The 19,946-nt window shown below is 39.0% G+C and overlaps 2 protein-coding genes across 2 annotated transcripts; both read right to left on the bottom strand.

Annotated features, from left to right (window-relative positions):
- Positions 1 to 1,540: 1,540 nt before the first annotated feature.
- Positions 1,541 to 8,675, bottom strand: LOC137174083 (uncharacterized). Its single transcript, XM_067579133.1, has 7 exons — positions 8,392 to 8,675; positions 6,779 to 6,927; positions 5,309 to 6,577; positions 4,804 to 5,040; positions 4,374 to 4,598; positions 3,908 to 3,944; positions 1,541 to 3,564 (listed from the first exon to the last, which is right to left on the bottom strand). Exons 1-7 carry the CDS (start codon positions 8,576 to 8,578, stop codon positions 2,507 to 2,509), a joined length of 3,162 nt encoding a protein of 1,053 aa, XP_067435234.1. The 5' UTR covers positions 8,579 to 8,675; the 3' UTR covers positions 1,541 to 2,506.
- Positions 8,676 to 11,654: 2,979 nt separating this feature from the next.
- On the bottom strand, positions 11,655 to 19,402 carry LOC137174084 (uncharacterized). Its single transcript, XM_067579134.1, has 7 exons — positions 19,104 to 19,402; positions 17,848 to 17,996; positions 16,415 to 17,608; positions 15,719 to 15,955; positions 15,314 to 15,532; positions 14,284 to 14,344; positions 11,655 to 13,701 (listed from the first exon to the last, which is right to left on the bottom strand). The coding sequence occupies exons 1-7, from the start codon at positions 19,276 to 19,278 to the stop codon at positions 12,617 to 12,619; spliced, it is 3,120 nt and encodes a 1,039-aa protein (XP_067435235.1). The 5' UTR covers positions 19,279 to 19,402; the 3' UTR covers positions 11,655 to 12,616.
- Positions 19,403 to 19,946: the final 544 nt, after the last annotated feature.

Genomic DNA, 19,946 nt, shown 5'->3' with positions numbered 1-19,946 from the left:
GGTCCCAGTAGGTAAAGGTCAATGGCTCCCTCCCTAAGGTTGTATAGGGGTACTACAAGGTCAGACTGCTGGAAAGCATCATTAGAAATGGTTCGGCATCATGGTACGGCACCCTTACAGTCCAGTTAAAATCTAGACTTGACAGCATGGTGATGACAGCAATGAAAATGATAGGTAAGAAAGCGCTACCTGACGAGCACCCTCTATGAGGGAACTGTTGTCAGACATGCACAAAGATTTTCAGACATTTTTTTATTCCAAATATAAATGATTACCTTCAGGTAGACTTTACAGAGCCAGCAAAAGCAAAAACAACCACTTAAGCTTTCTTTCCTCCCAGTATCGATAGCACCACTTAACAAAAACTTAAGGTTTTTATGATTTCATTCCTCATTTTTACAATGTTTGTGTATTTATATCTTTTATCCCACAAGACATGTGCAATATTTTACATATATTTTCTATTTTGTTTCTGTTCAAGTTGAATTTAAGCACTATTGCCCAAGCCAAATTTCCCTTCAGAGACAATAAATGAGAGATCAAGCTGTTTCTGGCTAATTTACCACAAGACAGCAATGCTTTTTTTTTTTTTTTAAATCACAGATCACTAACACAATGTACATGTATATTATCATGTATATTATTGCATATTATCAAGTTTATGGTTTTATTTTAGTTGTTTTTGTCATTTTGTCATATGAACTGTGTCTCTCTCTTCTTTTCCTTTAGTTTTCTGGATTCCGACGCTACAGCAGCACCTCAAACTCTATTCAGTTCAATGCATAACAGCAGAGTAGCAGAGTAGAATGAATCAGTCAATCATATGCATATATATACATCATACAGGAGGGAGAAATACTATACTGCAAACTAAAAACTCAACAGAGACATTTGTGCACAATCCTGTATTCCCTCTTTAACAATTCAATGTTCAATTCAAAGGGGCTTTATTGGCTTTATTAGCACGGGAGACATGTGTTTACATTTCCAACACAAGTGTGAAATATGAACTAAAAGAACTGGGATTTTTCTCTTTCTGTTGGTTTTGTTTTTGTTCAGAAAATGCGTAGGAATCCAGAGAACTCAAAAAAGAGAGACACACAATTAATATGGAAAAAAATGACAAAAACAACTAAAAATAAATCCACGAACCTTGATTATATGTACATGTGTGTTGCGTGATGGGGCTTAATGGAGCATCTTGTCTTGTGTGTGGTTCAGTGTCAGTTGACATCACCTCTTTGCTCAGAGTAAATGTGTTAAAGGGGCACTCTGCCAATTTTACACATCAGTTCACTAGTTATTGTTTGTCCTACCCAGCCCACAAAAAATGTATTAAATACCCTCTTTGGCTCTGAAGGGATCTTTCAAAGTCTAGTAATGTAATCAAGGTTATCTTGAATTAGGCCAGAGGCTTCAAATCTTCATTTTTATTCAAAGCATTCTGTTGACCTGAGCTTGCAGATCCAGTGTGAGAATAAAAACAATCCTATAAATGCAATCAAGATATATAATATGACAAAATGGACAAATGAAAAGACTTGAGAGCAATTAATCCTTTTATTGTTGAAAAACTGATTTGTAATAAATATACAAGAAAGAGATAATTGGGAAAAAAGTAAACTTGTCATCTTTCAACACCCTGTAATCATGGAGAACACACATTAAAATTACCACTTTCAAATATATAGTGACAATCACCTGAATCTTCCAGGCATACTGAGGTTATCACATCACAACCTAAAAGATATCTATATAAGTAATGATTGTGCCCATCCTCCACTGATGGACAGTGATTACTCTGATACTTGGTGCTTAGCATTTGCAGCTTAAAGTGACACAGTTTGTCTTAAAGTACCACACATTTATTGTTTTTATACATTATATTTTATACATATTATATATTACATAATTTACAAGTGATATACAAGTAATAAAAGAGATCAGATTCTTGAGAATCAACATTTCCCTCTACCATTTTTAGAGCCAATTTTTTCTTGTTTAGATTCTGCTGTGGTTTTCTGCCCCAAAACATTCTACCTATAAGTTAAAGCTGCACTAATCAAAATTTTTGTCTTAATAATTGTTAAAATGACTGAGAATCATCAACCAACTGTGCATTTCCCCTCAGCTCTACAGAGTTTCTTTAACCTTTGTTTGGTTTTATGGCAAAACTCTCTTCAACCTTTTATCCAACCTCAGCTGGAAGCAACAAAAAGCTCTGATGAAAACACTGTACAACTACCTGACGAGCACCAAACTATAGACAGACAGAGTTAGGGACTAGTTGGTGAACATATAGATGTTGGTGGAGACCTAATAGACATAAAAGGAGAGTTAATGCTGGATAAACATTTGTCAGGTGACCAGAAAACAACAAACACAACCAAATGAATGTTGCTCAGTGTATGCTGTAAATATGTAAATAGGTAGTGCTGACTTTAAGTAGTGATTATATGTGAATCCAGTTTTCGGTTTGTTCAGATTCCCCCATCAGCTAAATCAGCTACTTCAACGTTAAAGTAGATTTTCCTTTGTCCATAACAGCCTTAGCTGCCCTCTCTGCTGCCTCCCTTGCTGTTTCTGCTCCCTCAGCTGCTTCACATCCAATAATACCACCCATTACTCCTCCTGTTGTAGCCAAGGCTGCTGTAGAAACACCTACCACAGCTGCAGTAGCCACTCTTGTTACTTGTCCTCCCACTGGAACTTTTTTCAGAACATTCATGAAAGCTGACTGCTGTACAGCTGTGATAACTAATCCGACCATTGCTGCCACACCAAAAAAAGCTCCTAGTAAAGCTCCCGTTGCAGTACCTGCCAGTTTGACCAAAAACCTATTACACACTCTGGTTTTAGCCTGCTTTCTGATCTCTTCCACTGACATGTTTCCTGATGACTGTGTAATGTGCACTACTTCTTTCCGTATTTCTTTCTCTACTGCTTGAAACATCTCATTGGTGTAGTAGCCTCCATTGTTTTCCATCACCATCTTGTCTACTGTGTTGAGTAGCTTCTCCACATGGAGCTGATTGCTCCTGTAGTTATTTTGCTGTTCGTTGTTCCAGTATTTATTATCAAAGACATGGCACCGACCACCACACTGATTCACCAGATGACTCAGATCCCTATTCTGACTGACAAACTCCTCGATTGTCATCCCTTTAGGGAGCTGTTCACCGTGAGTGAAGACAATTACAGCATATTTTAGAGCACCTTCAGTGAAACAGTCACGTATTTTCTTGATGACATCTTTCTCCTGCTCTGTGAATTTATCCACTTTGAGCAAAATAAGAAAAGCATGAGGCCCAGGAGCACACTCAGTGATACACCTCATTATCTCAGGCTTTACCTCTTCCTCCTTCCTTTCTACATCAAAGAACCCGGGAGTGTCAATCAAAGTGATGCTTCTTCCGTTGACAGATTTTGTTTCCGCTTCACATTTTTGTGTTCCAGAGTTGGGAGAGTCATTTGTTTCAAACAATTGCTCTCCAAGTATGGTGTTACCTAGGTGGCTTTTCCCTGATCCAGTTTTTCCCAGCAGGACGATCCTCTTAGTTGACACTAGAAGAAAATATGACTCTGGTAACTGCATTTGTCTATAATATGGTGAATTAGTCAGTACAGCAGTCATACATTTATTAACACTGACAGAAGAAATCAGCTAAATTGTTCCACTACAACAATCTTCTTTTATTAACACAAACAACAAATGCTTTTTTGATTACTCTTCACTGTGTTATCAAACCAAATGCAAAATTTGCAGGAATTAGTGGAAATAAGTAACAAATTAACTTAAAACACTTGTCCACCTCTCTCTTGCTTAATTATCAGAAGTAGGACATGAAAAATGGATGTCATAGGACTGACTTCCAATTCTTTGCTGTCATATTATATCTATACCTACCTTGGAGGTTCAAAGTTTCCTGGATGCACTTGAAGGCCTGCAGACACAAACAAAGTACAGGCTTCAATACCAAATTCCAGTGTATGGTAATAATACTAGAAATTGATTAATAATGTGAACAACAATATTTCTTTCAGGCCAGCAAACATTTTGTGTGAATAAATGTGGCAACTGTAAAGTACTCTTATTTTGGAGTACTGGCATCCTTAGACACTAAATGAACAGCGAAGACATTTGGACCTCTGAATGGTCAGTATGAATAACAGTAATGATTACAAAAAGAAAAACATGTCAGTGTTCATTTGGGCACCTGACTATTGTTTGAGGACAGACTTGAAATATTTTGAATCTTATCATTTAAGCTTGAGCGATTCAAACCTACTTTACATACCTACTGCACTTTGACTTTGAGTTCAATAATATCATTTGGAATAGTCAGTATCTCTGATACAGTGATTTGCATTACCATGCTAGACTCTTGGTCATCGGGGTGGATGACAACACGGACCAGGAACGGTGTTTTGCTGGCTCTGGTCTGTTTAAATGTATCAACTTCCTCCTGTAGAACCCGGGCGACCACACTCTCAGGAAAACGCAGGGCAATCCCAGATCCAAGTACAGGGAAAGCAACAGAATCAAATCTTCTGTTTTCACAGGAAGTCAGGGTTTCTTGGATAGCCATTCTCAGAACCTGGAAAATGTCAGAAATAGAAAACTTTAGGCTCTAGAAAACCTATACCCCCCTTAGTTTACAAGGGAGAAGGGAGCATGATTTACAATTGACTAATTTGATGTAGATATGACAGTAGTCTAAGACACAAAACACACAGTAAAGACACACCTGAATGCACACACACTCCCATACATTTATGTATCTATTTAACAAACTATTTCACCTCGACTGCTGTCCCATCTGGGTCGTCACCCCAAGGAACCAGGTTGAGGAAGATCACTGCTTGAGATGGAAGTTTAGGCAAACCCTCCACCATGACTGTGTCACCAGGCATCATTTCTTCTCCAGCTTCCTCTGTAAACCTTGCAGCCAGCTGACCTCCAACCAATGAATACAAAGTGTTTCCAACACGGGTAGAGAGAGGATTATGGCCGGCCATAGGAGATACCAGGGCATCCACCTAGGAAGAGAGCAGGAGATTGGTAGACCATTGATATTGATAGAGATTGGTAGAGATTGATATTGGTAGACCAAAACCAGAATGCAAAACCATTTATCATGCCATTCCTGTCATATGGAAAAAAACATGTGCAAGTATTCCAAACGTTACTAATTCTACAATGTTGAGAACTGTTCATAGACCCTAACATAATCATGGTCACAATATGAGAATCTCTGGTCCCAATTGTTTTGACCAATTTTCTTAACATCTCAGCTGAGTTTCTCACCTGCTGGGTCTCAATGGTTCCCTGAACGATCTCTACATGGACACTCTCTCCAGCACCTCCAGCAGTGGCTCCACTTCCTGTGGCTTTGGCAGCAGCATCCATCTCGAACTCGCAATCTCTTGGTGTATTGTTTCCTGTATGTATTGCTTGGAGAAGCCTGTCACATGCGTCTTGCATGGCTCTCACCACCTCTTCCCTGTTATCTATCAGGATGATTCTGCTCAGACTTCGCCCTCCCTGATTACCAAACTCTTTAACAGCTGTTATAATAGCCTCTGAGCACACCTTCACAGGAACATTGAATATCCCTGAACTGATACAGGGCATGGCTATAGACTTAAAATCCATATTTTCTGCTAAATTCAGTGCAGATTGGACAGTTTTTTCCAATAAGACCCTTTCTTTGCCACCTGATTTTCCACCAACAGGCCCAACAGCATGCAGCAGTTTCTTGCAGTTTAGGTTCCCCCCTGTGGTCACTACCACATCACCTGTAGGGATTTTTCCAGTCTGCTTTACTATGGCACTGCTCTCCTTCTGCACCTCGGGGCCACCTGCTTTACTCAGTGCAGCAGCAACACCTCGACAGTGGTCCAGATCCTCATTGGCAGCATTCACCAGGGCATCAGCATCCTGTTTGGTAATGTCACCCTGACACACCAGCACCTGGAGCCCATCACGAAGGCAGTAGCTGGCAACTACTGTGCTTCCTTCACTCAAACTCAAAGATGCCAAATTCTGTGTAGCTCTGCAATAAGAGTCCCCAAGCTCAGAATAACCAAGAAATTCTTTCCCTGTGGGACTTTCCCTCTCACTTACACATGACCTGTCCTCTATATCACTCAACCTGGCATCCACCTGAGATTGTTCCCCAACCACAACAGCCATCCCACCCTCGCTGTACACCTTCACCTCATCTGTGGTCTGATAAGAGCTGCAGGACCGAAGCAAAGCTTTCACTTTGTGAGGGTCTAACTCAAAATGGCAGGTGTAGCGTTCTTGTAAACCTTTAAAGAGTTTGTCCACTTCAGCTTCCCACTTTTTGACTCCATCTCTATCAACAGCACCAGGCTGAGCTAAATTCCTGACTAAAACCCTCTCTTCTTCTGGGTAAAGCTGAGCAGAGCAGGCCACAGAGGCGAGTTCTTCCTCTAGTTCTTTCCCAGCCTTGGGACTTTCATTTAAGTAACGGAGGAGATAACCATCAAAACGTAGTTCATATTCTTCGCCACTCGATGGAAGAGTTGAGGCAAGGATGGGCTGATGGCTCTGTGTTTCAGAAAGATTTCCACATAATCATGAGAACAGTTTACTCTCATTTGCCTGGATTCCAAATCTGATCATAAATTCTCACATAAAGGATTTATGATGCTGTATACAGCCTGATTGGTGCAATATAATAACATGAAATGAGGAAGTGTAAATGTATTTTTTTTAACCTTTATTGAATGACGGAAATGTTGTGCTAACCTGTGCTAGAACTGTGAAGGTCTGGCTCGGAGTCGAGGTGGAACTGGGAGAGGAGGAGAGAGATTCCAGGCTGCCTTGGACAGTGAACACCAGTGGACCGTCTCCAAGGTCCACCAAATGCTGATACTTCTGCAGAACTGCCTGCTGATCTGAGACAGAAAAAGCAGATGACATTCTTGGTAAGATTCTTTTTAATTTTTCTTATATTTGTCATATCCACTGTCTTTCCTTATTCTCTCACTTCTCTCCTCATTTGCCTCCTTCTATTTTTGCCAGAGAACCAAAATGAATATATCAAACACCCTTTCTCTCACAGTGTGCACCATTGTATTTCAGCATGAATCATAATTACCCTGCTTTGTTGTGTCTCACGTAGAGCGTACAGCTGAATTTGCATCTTTATGTGACATCAGTAGATTCAAATCAAGTGTTGCAGGAAATGAAAACAGCCCTAACCCTAATCTTCTGCAGTGGATAGTTATGCTTTACTGATATCTATAGAGTAAACTTATACTTTAAAAGGACGGGTTAAAAGGACAAGTTTGTCTTAAAACAATAGTGTTTTGCTCGCTGTAATCATTCCTCCTGTTCACGCCCTCCCACAGTGCTTAAAATGTAAGTGATGCGGGACAAAATCCACAAACCTCATTTTGAGCAAAAGTGTATTGAAAAGTTCATCCAAGGATAATATGAGGCTTCAGCAGCCTGAATTAGTCTGACTTATTGGTAAAAAAAAAAAGCCTTCTTTGTGTCAACTACAATGGGAGGATTGTAACAAAAAGAGGGAATTTGGCACTAAAAAGACTATGTTAACTTGAAAGATATTTAGTTGATTGAATTAATTTGGATGGCTGTAGCCTCATATTAGCTTTAAATAAACTTTTAAACAAATTTTCGTGTGAAAGGAGGGCTGTGGACTTTGTCCCCTTTCACTTACATTGAAAGTGCATTATGAAGGGATCTTCTAATAGAACAAGAGGAATGATTACAACAAGAAAAACGTGTCGATGTTCATTTGGGCTCTTGACTGTTGTTTTAGGACAGCCTTGAAAAAATGTGAATCTACCCTTTAAGTAAACTGGAAAATTGTGGCAGCACTGTTTGGATCGAGGTAACTTTCACTTTCTCGGGAACTGACACTTAAGGGCGTCTCCCAAAAAAATACTACTGAATGCGTGTGATCGTGGACGTTAACGGTTTTAATAGAAAATACACTTTGACAGTCAAAACCTTTTTGTTATTTAGGCCGTTAATTGCTATCACTTGGAACAAAATTACAATAAGTGTAGGCTTGTTATTTAGTCGAGTCTGTTACTTTTTGTTATATTGTATTTAATGGGACCATGTACAGTATGAAACATAAATGTTTATATTTGATGTAATGCACCAGATTTAGCTTCAAGCTCATTATCATCTGCAGTCCCTTACAATCAAAACAAATAAGCAGCACAATAACAAACAGTACAAAGCAAAAAAACACACAGAACACATCATACAAAATACAAAGCTACACATAATAGCACATTACCTACACAAACGTTACACGAGAGACCGCAAAATAAAATAACGTAAGACATGAATTGACTATTTTGCTTCATGTGTCATAACGTTACCCTTCTGATATTTGAAAGCGATGCTGTAGACTTTATCGTTCACTCTTCTCAGTGGTCCGCAGTCGCCTCCGCCTGATAGGCAGTGAATACGAAAATACTTCTCTATCTTCTTCGTCTGCCCTGCAGTTAAAGAAGATAACAGGCTGTGGCACTCGAAGAAAACGGGATATTGGTTCAAATCATCCATAATCCTCTTGTGAATAGATGAATAAAGCTAAACATCCACTTCGGGAAGCGCAGTAGGCCGGCAGTCCTCTGCAGGAACAGCTGCGTGCTGAGTGACGACAGAGTAGGAAAGTCCAAACAAATATTAACATGGGGGGAGTTTATACATCCGGGTGGTGCCACCCCGTCTCCAAACAATTATGTATTTGATTACTGATAACAGTATTTGATTACTGATAACAGTCGTGGAGAAAAGGATTTACATGTCCAGCAAGGTGGAAAAATGTGGCAGATAATCATACACACACACACACACACACACACACACACACACACACACACACACACACACACACACATTGACATCGACGACGTTGACAGTATGAATAGCTACAAGTAATAAAAAACAACACAGAATTTAAGACAAATAATAATAATAATAATAATAATAGGCTACATTAAAAGCAAGGGGAGTGGTAACTGTTCCCTTTGCCAAAAGCTTGGCTTCCACATCTAGTGAAGGTGACAACATAAAGAAATGACCATAACAGACAGCCAGCCTTATCAAGACAGCTGCATATCACACATATTTCCCCCACAGTGTTGCCTTAATACATAAGTCTATTTTCAATTTAACTTCCAAACTCATTTTAGGCCCTCATTCTAAGTCCATCTCCATCAGTGATTATTTACTTTTCCCAAGGTAACAAACACTGTTTATTCCACATTGTTACTCTCTATCACCCACCTGGATCTTATTCACAATTTTTAGAAGTAATTTGGAGAATTTATCTCAGATTTGTCACTTTTCCTGATTATATTCTAATTCTCGGTGACTCTGAATAAGCCTTATGTCTAGGTAAAACCTTTCTGGAACTTCTTGATATCATCCTACTTAGTGACATTACTTATGTTTGACCCAGAGGTCTAATTCTTATGAACAAACACCTATAACACCTAAGGCGGTCTGGGGTCTCCACAACCCCGAACTGGACAGTTGTACAAGCAGGACAACATAATAAACATGAACAAAGAAAAGCTTCCAAGTGCTGGGAGTGGTGATACTGTCTTATAAAATAAAATAAAAATACAAATATAAATAAAAAAGCAAAATAATAAAATAAAAATATCCCAGTAAAATCTCCTTTTAACAGAGAGCAGTAGTTCTTTAACACTGTTCCTGTCAAACCATCAGGCCTTGATGCCTTATTTGCTTCAGAAGTCCTAAAGCAAATGGGACAAACTGGAAACTTACTGCTTGTAGTATCACATTCAGTGCTATGATCTGTTATGCTAAACTTGCTATAAAAACACTGAGCTCATTGAGAACAAATGAGTTATTAATAGCATAACATTCTTCCTTCATACATGTGTCACATTGCCAGTGTGATATTCCTCTAACTATTGGAGATTGTATCTAATAAACTGGTCAGTACCTCCGTCTATCTCAGCAGGGAGGGTGAGTAACCTGATACAGGAAGAGCAAAGTTCACTCTCTTGTGTTGGCAAGCATCCAACCTGCCAAGGTTTCAGACACTGTTCAATGTTTTCACCATGCAGCCTCGGTGCAACAGGTGCAGGCATGCTGGGCCATAGTTGACAGTCATCATTGACCTTTTTATGAGGGCAAAGACAGTAAACAGTGTGCGACAGGAAAAACATCCAAACATTTAAAAAAACATGTCATTCTGCCCTTTTACTGTTAATTGTTTTCAAAGTGGTAACTCAAAGTGCTAGTTTAAAGCTGCAGAAATGCATTTTCTTCTAGTTATATATATATATATTTTTTAATAATTTCTCATCAAAATAGTTGCCAGTATTTATCGACTGTGTTTCTTGGTAGAGTTGAAAAGCTACAACACAGATAATATGAAAAAATGACAAAAACAACTCAAATAAAACCACAAACCTTGATCATATGTACACATGTGTGTTGTGTTAGTGATCTGTGATAAAAGGCAACGCTGTCTTGAGGTTGTAATTTAGCCGGACACAGCTTGTTTTTTCATTGAGAAAAATCTGCTACAGCAAACTCAGTGTTAATTTTAATACATCAATGATAAACATTCGATACTCGTCTGATATGACTTAAAACATCCATTTAGTTTGGTCATTAGACAAACGCCGGTAGAGAGCCTGAGGTCCAAGATGAAGCTGCGGTTTCCTGCATCTGGCTGACACTCCTATACCTTAACCTCAAACGTAAAGAAGTAGAAGTATCTCAATTGCCAATGTTCCACAGATGGTGTTGTAAGTGACAAAGAAATAAATGTCATTTTTTTGTGCAACGCCAGCAAACATCAGCAAGTATATGCTGATATACCACGTATATGGGTGTAGGAATGTAAGAAGCAAGAGATGTATTGATATAAAAAGAAAAGCCAAAGGCGGCCTCAGGGGGGTTTTTTGGTCGTCACCGGAGGTTCTTTTGCCAGCTTGCATTTTTTATAACTTTTATAACTTCTTAAAGTCCTAGAGAGGGTTTTTTCTCATTCTTAACTTTTATACTCAAGTTTTTGTATTTTACTTTTTATATTTGTTATTACTCATTTTTGTAAAAACCAAATAAAACTGGTTTGTAGTTTTATATGCTCCAACCAAAGTTCTTGACTTGTTCTTATCTCTGAGGTCTTCTAATAGCTCCTTCCAGGTAAGCTAAGACGCCCCTCTGGGATATGGCTGACATGAGATTTAAATTTATTTGTTGAAAATTTATAATGAACTTTGCATGTTTATGCAGTGTTTATTAATTAACACTATCAGTTGACATCACTTCTTTTCTCAGAGTAAATGTGTTAAAGGGGCACTCTGCCAATTTTACACATCAGTTCACTAGTCATTATTTGTCCTACCTGTCCCACAAAAAATGTATTAAATAGCCTCTTTGGCTCTGAAGGAATCTTTTAAATTCTAGTAATGTAATCAATGTTTGCATTAGACCAGAGGCCTCAAATCTTCATTTTCATTCAAAGCATTATTGCTTTAGGGAGCCCCCTGTTGCCCAAAGCATGCAGATCCAGCATGAGAATAAATAAATCCCATAAAAGCAGTAAAGATATAATATGACAAAATGGACAAATGAAAAGACTTCTGAGCAATTAATCTTAATTAATATTTATTAATTAATTTTATTGATGAAAAAATTATTTGTAACAAATATATGAGATAATTGGCAAAAAGTAAACTTGTCATCTTTCAACACCCTGCAATCATGGAGAATACACATTCTGATGATCACTTTCAGATATATAGTGACAATCACTTGAATCTTCCAGGCATACTGAGGTTATCACATCACAACCTAAAAGATATCTATATAAATAATGATTGTGCCCATCCTCCACTGATGGACAGTGATTACTCTGATACTTTGTGCTTAGCATTTGCAGCTTAAAGTGACACAGTTCCTCTTACAGTACCACATATTTATTGTTTTTATACATTATATTTTATACATATTATATATAACATAATTGACAAGTGATATACAAGTAAGTAATAAAAGAGATTCTTGAGAATAAACATTTCCCTCTACCATTTTTAGAGTCACTGCATTTCTTGTTTAGATTCTACTGTGGTTTTCTGCCCAAAAACATTCTTCCCATATGTTAAAGCTGCACTAATCAACATTTTTGTTTTAATAATTGTTAAAATGACTGAGAATCATCAACCAACTGTGCATTTCCCCTCAGCTCTACAGAGTTTTGGTTTTACGGCAAAACTCTCTTCAACCTTTTATCTAGTCTCAGCTTGCAGCAACAAAAAGCTCTGATGAAAACACTGTACAGCCACCTGACAAACACCAAACTATAGACAGACAAAGTTAGGGACTAGCTGGTGAACATATAGATGTTGGTGGAGACCTAATAGACATAAAAGGAGAGTTAATGCTGGATAAGCATTTGTCAGGTGGACAGAAAACAACAGAAACGCAACTAAATGAATGTTGCTCAGTGTATGCTGTAAATGTGTAAATAGGTAGTGCTGACTTTTAGTAGTGATTGTATGTGAATCCAGTTTTCAGTTTGTTCAGCTTCCCCCATGTAAAAATAACATAAAATCAGCTAATAGAGTTTAAGATAGATTTTCCTTTGTCCATGACAGCCTTAGCCGCCCTCTCTGCTGCCTCCATAACTGTTTCTGCTCCCTCAGCTGCTTCACTTCCTGTAACACCACCTATTATTCCTCCTGTTGTAGCCAAGGCTGCTGTAGACACACCTACCACAGCTGCAGCAGCTACTCCTGCTACTTCTCCTCCTATAACTGCTGCTCCTGTTAATGCTGGAATTTGTTTCACAGCATTTATGATTACTGTAGGCTTCTGTATGGCTTTGATAACTAATTTGACCATTGCTGCCACACCAAAAACAGCTCCTAGCAAAGTTCCTGTTGCAGTACCTGTCAGTTGGACCAAAAATCTATTACACACTCTGGTTTTAGCCTGCTTTCTGATCTCTTCCACTGACATGTTTCCTGATGACTGTGCAATATGCACTACCTCTTTCCGTATTTCTTTCTCTACTGCTTGAAACACCTCATTGGTGTAGTAGCCTCCATCGTTTTCCATCACCATCTTGTCCACTGTGTTGAGTAGCTTCTCCACATGGAACTGATTGCTCCTGTAGTTATTTGGTTGTTTATTGTTCCAGTATTTATTATCAAAGACGTGGCACCGACCACCACACTGATTCACCAGATGACTCAGATCCTTATTCTGACTGACAAACTCCTCGATTGTCATCCCTTTAGGGAGCTGTTCACCGTGAGTGAAGACAATTACAGCATATTTTAGAGCATCGTCAGTGAAAAACTCACGTATTTTCTTGATGACATCTTTCTCCTGCTCTGTGAATTTATCCACTTTGAGCAAAATAAGAAAAGCATGAGGCCCAGGAGCACACTCAGTGATACACCTCATTATCTCAGGCTTTACCTCATCCTCCTTCCTTACTACATCAAAGAACCCAGGAGTGTCAATCAAAGTGATGCTTCTTCCGTTGACAGATTTTGTTTTTGCTTCACATTTTTGTGTTCCAGAGTTGGGAGAGTCGTTTGTATCGAACAATTGCTCTCCAAATATGGTGTTGGCTAGGTTGCTTTTCCCTGATCCAGTTTTTCCCAGCAGGACGATCCTCTTAGTCGACACTAGAAGAAAATATGACTCTGTTAAGTGCATTTTTATCTTGCTTCTTTTCTCTCTTTAGCTGTTAGCTTTCAGATATGAATTTCTTTTGCTTTTTTGACTAACAGTAGACAGTACAGTTGGGTAGAATTTGGCTCAGATAAAGAAGAACTCCTAAACCATAACATGAACATGCTCATATCAGGAAAATAAATATAATAATGGGGAAATGCCAATGGCTAAATTGGTTGGAAAACAGACTCAAATATTTTTAAAAATTTGTATAACATATTTGTCTATAATATGGTGAATTAGTCGGTGCAGCAGTTTCTACATTTTCTAACACTGACAGAAGAAATCAGCTAAATTGTTCCACTACAACAATCTTCTTTTATTAACACAAACAACAAATACTTTTTTGATTACTCTTCACTGTGTTATCAAACCAAATGCAAAATTTGCAGGAATTAGTGAAAATATGCGACAAATTAACTTTAAACACTTGTCCACTTTTCTCTTGCTCAATTATCAGAAGTAAGATGTGAAAAATGGACGCCATAGGACTGAATTCCAATTCTTTGCTGTCATATGATATCTATACCCACCTTGGTCTGGTTGGTGGAAATCTTTTGAGAGTGTCAAAGTTTCCTCGATGCACTGGAAGGCCTGCAGACACAAAGGAAGTACAGGCTTCAATACCAAATTCCAGTGTATGTTAATAATACTTGGTTACTACTGGTTAATAATGTGATCAACATTTTTTTCAGGCTAGCAATAATTTTGTGTGAATAAATGTGGCATTTGTAAAATAAGATCATACACACTAAATGAATAGCACCAGTTATCATTAGTGACATTTGGATCTCTGAAAATTTTACTCGGAAAAGTCAGCTGACTGAAGCCTTTGCTGCATTGGTGTTGCACTAAATTTGGAAAAAAACAGATTATCTGCTACTTACATAAAGGATTTTAAGTCTCACTTAAAACAATAGTCGGGCATCTAAATGATCAATGACATGTTTTTCTTAATCATTCCTCCTGGTCATACAGGACATTAAGCGATCCCTTAATAATGCACTTAAAATATACAGTACCAGTCAAATGTTTGGGCACACCATCCTATTCACTTGAATGAGAAAGTGTGTCCTAACTTTTGACTGGTACTATAAGTGATGAGGGACAAAAGCCACGATTCTATTTTTGAGCAGAATTGGATTTAAAAGTTGATCTGAAGATAATATGAGTCATAAGACTTTTTAATAAAAATGTCCTCTTTGTGTCTTGACACACTGTTTTCCTGTTCACTTGCAGTGGAAGGATCGTAACAGAAAGACACTTTGAGAAACTTTGAAAGATGTTGACTTGATTTGACTAATTTGGATTTCATATTTGCTTCAAATCAACTTTTAAATACATTTTTGGAGGGTAGGAGGACTGCGGGTTTGGTCCTCCATCCCTTACATTGAAAGTGTACTATGAAGGGATCTCTTAATGGTCAATATGAACAGGAGAAATGATTACAACAAGAAAAACCTGTCAATGTTCATTTGGGCACCTGACTACTGCACTTTGACTTTGAGTTCAATAATATCATTTGGAATAGTCAGTGTTTCTGATATAGTGCATTTGCGTTACCATGCTAGACTCATCAGGGTGGATGACAATGCGGACCAGGAACGGTGTTTTGCTGGCTCTGGTCTGTTTAAATGTATCAACTTCCTCCTGTAGAACCCGGGCAACCACGCTCTCAGGAAAACGCAGGGCAATCCCAGCTCCAAGTACAGGGAAAGCAACAGAATCAAATCTTCTGTTTTCACAAGAAGTCAGGGTTTCTTTGATGGCCATTCTCATAACCTGGAAAATGTCAGAAATAGGAAACTTTAGGCTCTAGAAAACCTATAGCCCCCTTAGTTTACAAGGGAGAAGCTTGCCTAATTTGATGTATATATGACAGTATTTTAAGACACAAAACACACAGAAAAGACCTGAATGCACACACACTCCCATACACGTACGTATCTATTTAACACACTATTTCACCTCGACTGCTGTCCCATCTGGGTCATCACCCCAAGGAACCAGGTTGAGGAAGATTACTGCTTTAGATGGAAGTGCAGGCAAACCCTCCACCATGACTGTGTCACCAGGCATCGTTTCTTCTCCAGCTTCCTCTGTAAACCTTGCAGCCAGCTGACCTCCAACCATCGCAGACAAAGTGTTTCCAACACGGGTAGAGAGAGGATCGTGGCCGTACATAGGAGATACCAGGGCATCCACCTAGGAAGAGAGCAGAAGATGTGGTGGGGTTTGAACACTCCACAGTTTGTTTGCTTTTGATTTATGTAAATTGTCTAGGTTTCCCTACTCTCACATTATTCCTGATGGTGTCTGCTTACTGTTAATCAATTGACAGCCACAGGAGGAAATACATGTTTCCCCCTTTAAAAACATGTAGACTTAATCTTCACATCCTTTTCTTTCATTTTTAAAAGGCATGCAATGTTCAGGTTTTTGGTATTTTTGTGTAATATTGGAGGACCAAATCCAGGATGCAAAACCATTTATCATGCAATTCCTATCATATGGAAAAACACATGTACAAGTATTGCAAACTTCAGTAATTCTACAGTGTTGAGAACTGTTCTTAGACTCTAACAAAATCATGGTCACAGTATGAGAATCTCTAGTCTTAACAGGTTTGACCAATTTTCTTATCATCTCAGCTGAGTTTCTCACCTGCTGGGTCTCGATGGTTCCCTGAACGATCTCTACATGGACAGTCTCTCCAGAACCTCCACCAGTGGCTCCACTTCCTGTGTTCTGGGCAGCAGCATCCGTCCAGAACCCGAAATCTCTTGGTGTATTGTTTCCTGTATTTATCACTTGGAGAAGCCTGTCACATGCTTCTCTCAGCTCTTCAACCTCTTTGGTGTGGCCCAGTAAGCACACTGTGCTGCCTGAACCAAATATGGCCCGAACCCTACATTGTCCTTGGTTCATCTCATTTTCCTTGGATTTAAGGTCTAACTGAAGCTCATATTGCACTGCAGAGCAGTTAGGAACATCAATATTTACTTCCTTGAACTCGCCTTGCAGTGCCTTTTCTGTGTCATCCAGATTATCAGTGAAGAGAGAGAAGAGTCGTATCTCTGTGTCTCGTAACTCTATTTCTAGGTTGTCACCAACGCCTAAAAAATTGCCTAGAGCCCCTGGACCTCTATATGCCTTTCTCAGGAAGGTTAAAAGATGTGGGCTCATGTCAGAAACAGATCTCTCTAACACCAAATTCTCCTTATCAGAGATCCAATGTCTAGCCGTAAGAATCTCCTCCACAGAACCTTCCAGGACTAACTGTCCTGCATCTCCCTGTGTCACCTTGACCCCTGGAAGATCTTGTCGCAAAAAGTGCTCGATGTCTTTCCAGAGGAGGCGAAGCTTGGCCTCACCCAGTCGACAAATATGGGTTTTCTTCTCTCTTACACATGACCTGTCCTCTATATCTCTCAACCTGGCATCCACCTGAGATTGTTCCCCAACCACAATAGCCATCCCACCCTCACTGTACACCTTCACCTCATCTGTGGTCTGATGAGAGCTGCGGGACTGAAGCAAAGCTTTCACTTTGCGAGGGTTTATCTCACAATGGCAGTGGTAGCGTTCCTGTAAACCTTTAAAGAGTTTGTCCACCTCACCTTCCCACTTTTTGACTCCATCTCTATCAACAGCACCAGGCTGAGCTAAATTCCTGACTAAAACCCTCTCTTCTTCTGGGTAAAGCCGAGCAGAGCAGGCCACAGAGGCAAGTTCTTCCTCTAGTTCTTTCCCAGCCTTGGGACTTTCCTTTAAGTAATGAAGGAGATAACCATCAAAACGTAGTTCATATTCTTCACCACTTGATGGAGGAGATGAAGCAAGAATGGGCTGCTGGCTCTGTGTTTCAGAAAGATGTTCACATAATAATGAGAAATGTTTGCTCTCTTTCACCTCCAAAATGCATAAAAAGTGTTGAATTTTAAATGAAAAGCCTGTATTCCAAATCTGATCATAAATTCTCACATACAGGAGTTATGATGCTGTATACAGCCTAATTGGTGCAATATAACAACATGAAATGAGGAAATATAAATGTTTTATAACCTTTAATTGAATGACAGAAATGTTGTGCTAACCTGCGCTGGAGCTGTGAAGTTCTGGCTTGGAGTCGAGGTGGAACTGGGAGAGGAGGAGAGAGGTTCCAGACTGCCTCGGACAGTGAACACCAGTGGACCGTCTCCAAGGTCCACTGAATGCTGATACTTCTGCAGAACTGCCTGCTGATCTGAGACAGAAAAAAGCAGATGAGATTATTAATAAGATTCTTTGTCTGTCTTTTTTTCTTAAGCTTGTTGTTCCCACTGTTGTCATGTATTGGGTTATATAGGTAACATGTCTAGTAAATGGGAAGTGTTGGGAAATGACCAAAGGAGAAAGCCAAGAGGCATGAAGTTGCACAACCCGCTTGGACAATAAAAGCAAGTAAAAGCAGAAGTTCCATATCATGATTCAGTTCAGGAGGTGCTATCAAATTAAGTATTAAGATAGGCACACAACAACTGTCTTTCCTCACTTCTCTCCTAATTCGCCTCCTTCTATTTTTTGCCAGGGCATCAAAATGAATATATCAAACACCCTTTCTCTCAAAGAGTGCACCATAATACAGAACTTCAGCATGAGTCATAATTACCCTGCTTTGTTGTGTCTCATATAGTCACATGTAAACAGGTTTTTAGCCACTAGTTGATTTTACGTCTTCAAGTGACATCAGTAGATTCTAACCCTTATCTGATATCTGTAGTGTACGCTTAAACTTTAAAGGACAGGTTCACAATTTTTCAAGTCTGTCTAACAACAATAGTGTTTTGCTCGCTGTAATCATTCCTCCTGTTAAATGTAAGAGATGGGGGGAAAAATCCACAGGCCTCGTTTTGAGCAAAAATGTATTTAAAAATTTATCTAAGGATAATATGAGGCTTCAACAGTCTGAGTTAGTCTGACTTATTAGTAAAGGAGTCCCTTTTCACTTACATTGAAAATGCGTTATGAAGGGATTGTGGTCAGTATGAACAGGAGGAATGATTACAGCAAGAAAAACAATCAATCAATGTTGATTTGGAACCTCACTATTGTTTTTGGACAGAAGTGAAAAACTGTGAACCTATCCTTTAAGTAAACCGGAAAAATCTGGCTGCACTGGAGCAAAGTAAGTTTCACTTTCTCGGGAACTGAGACTTGAGACTGAAACTTGAAAAAATACTGTTGCGTGTCATAAGTGATGAATAGGCCTGTTATTTAGTCAAGTCAGCAACTTTTTCAAACATTACGCAAGAGACAAAGAAATAAAATAAAGTAAAAATATGAATTGACAATTGTGCGTCATGTGTCCTACCTTTCTGATATTTGAAAGCTATGCTGTAAACTTTTTCATTCACTCTTATCAGTGGTCCGCAGTCGCCTCCGCGAGATTTGCGGTGAATACGGAAATACTTCTCTATCTTCTTTTGCTGCTCTTTCAGCAGGCTGTGGCACTCGAAGAAAACGGGATATTCGGTCAAATCATCCATCGTCCTCTTGTGAAAAGATGAATAAGGCTAAAAATCTGCGGTATCCAGTCTGAGGAGCGCAGCAACCCTGCCGTCCTCTGCAGGAACAGCTACGCACCGAGTGACGACACAGCAGGAAGTCCCAACAAATAACATGGGGGAGTTTCTATATCTGGGAGGCGCCTACCACGTCTCCAAACCATACAGTATATGCTCCAAACAATAATGTATTTCATGGGGGAAAACAGGATTTTCTTGTCCAACAACGTAGAAAAACGTGGCAGTTCATCACACACACCACACGATAACACTGAGAGTATGAATAGACTCTGCAAGTAATAAAAAACAACACAGAATTTAAGACAAATCACCGTGACCCTTGTGTTTTACTACTACTACGAATAGTAATAATAATGATAATAATGATAATAATAATAATAATAATAATAATAATAATAATAATAATAATAGGCTACATTAAAAGGAAGGGGGGTGGTGACCTTTCCCAGTAACTGTGCTTCCACATCTGATGAAGCTGACAAAATACAGAAATGACAATAAAGCATTGTTATTACATCAGTTAAAGAAATATTTAATGAGCTCTATGTTATATGCACTCATTCACAGACAAAGGAATGGGAGGTAGCATTATACAATCCAAAACTGTCGATAATACATGATGTCTCATT

Source organism: Thunnus thynnus, chromosome 22 (genome assembly GCF_963924715.1).
Source record: "Thunnus thynnus chromosome 22, fThuThy2.1, whole genome shotgun sequence".
Lineage (NCBI taxonomy): Eukaryota > Metazoa > Chordata > Actinopteri > Scombriformes > Scombridae > Thunnus > Thunnus thynnus.
This window is presented reverse-complemented; position numbering and strand designations above follow the sequence as displayed.

Bases quoted from the DNA above. Each gene is read 5' to 3' on its own strand.
- LOC137174083 (XM_067579133.1), bottom strand. From the start codon at position 8,578: ATGGATGATTTGAACCAATATCCCGTTTTCTTCGAGTGCCACAGCCTG. The intron at 6,578-6,778 runs GTTAGCACAACA...TCTGAAACACAG, and splicing joins CCTTCACAGTTCTAGCACAG to AGCCATCAGCCCATCCTTGC. The intron at 4,599-4,803 runs GTGAAATAGTTT...GACATTTTCCAG, and splicing joins CAGATGGGACAGCAGTCGAG to GTTCTGAGAATGGCTATCCA.
- LOC137174084 (XM_067579134.1), bottom strand. From the start codon at position 19,278: ATGGATGATTTGACCGAATATCCCGTTTTCTTCGAGTGCCACAGCCTG. The intron at 17,609-17,847 runs GTTAGCACAACA...TCTGAAACACAG, and splicing joins ACTTCACAGCTCCAGCGCAG to AGCCAGCAGCCCATTCTTGC. The intron at 14,345-15,313 runs GTAACGCAAATG...TTGTGTCTGCAG, and splicing joins ACCCTGATGAGTCTAGCATG to GCCTTCCAGTGCATCGAGGA.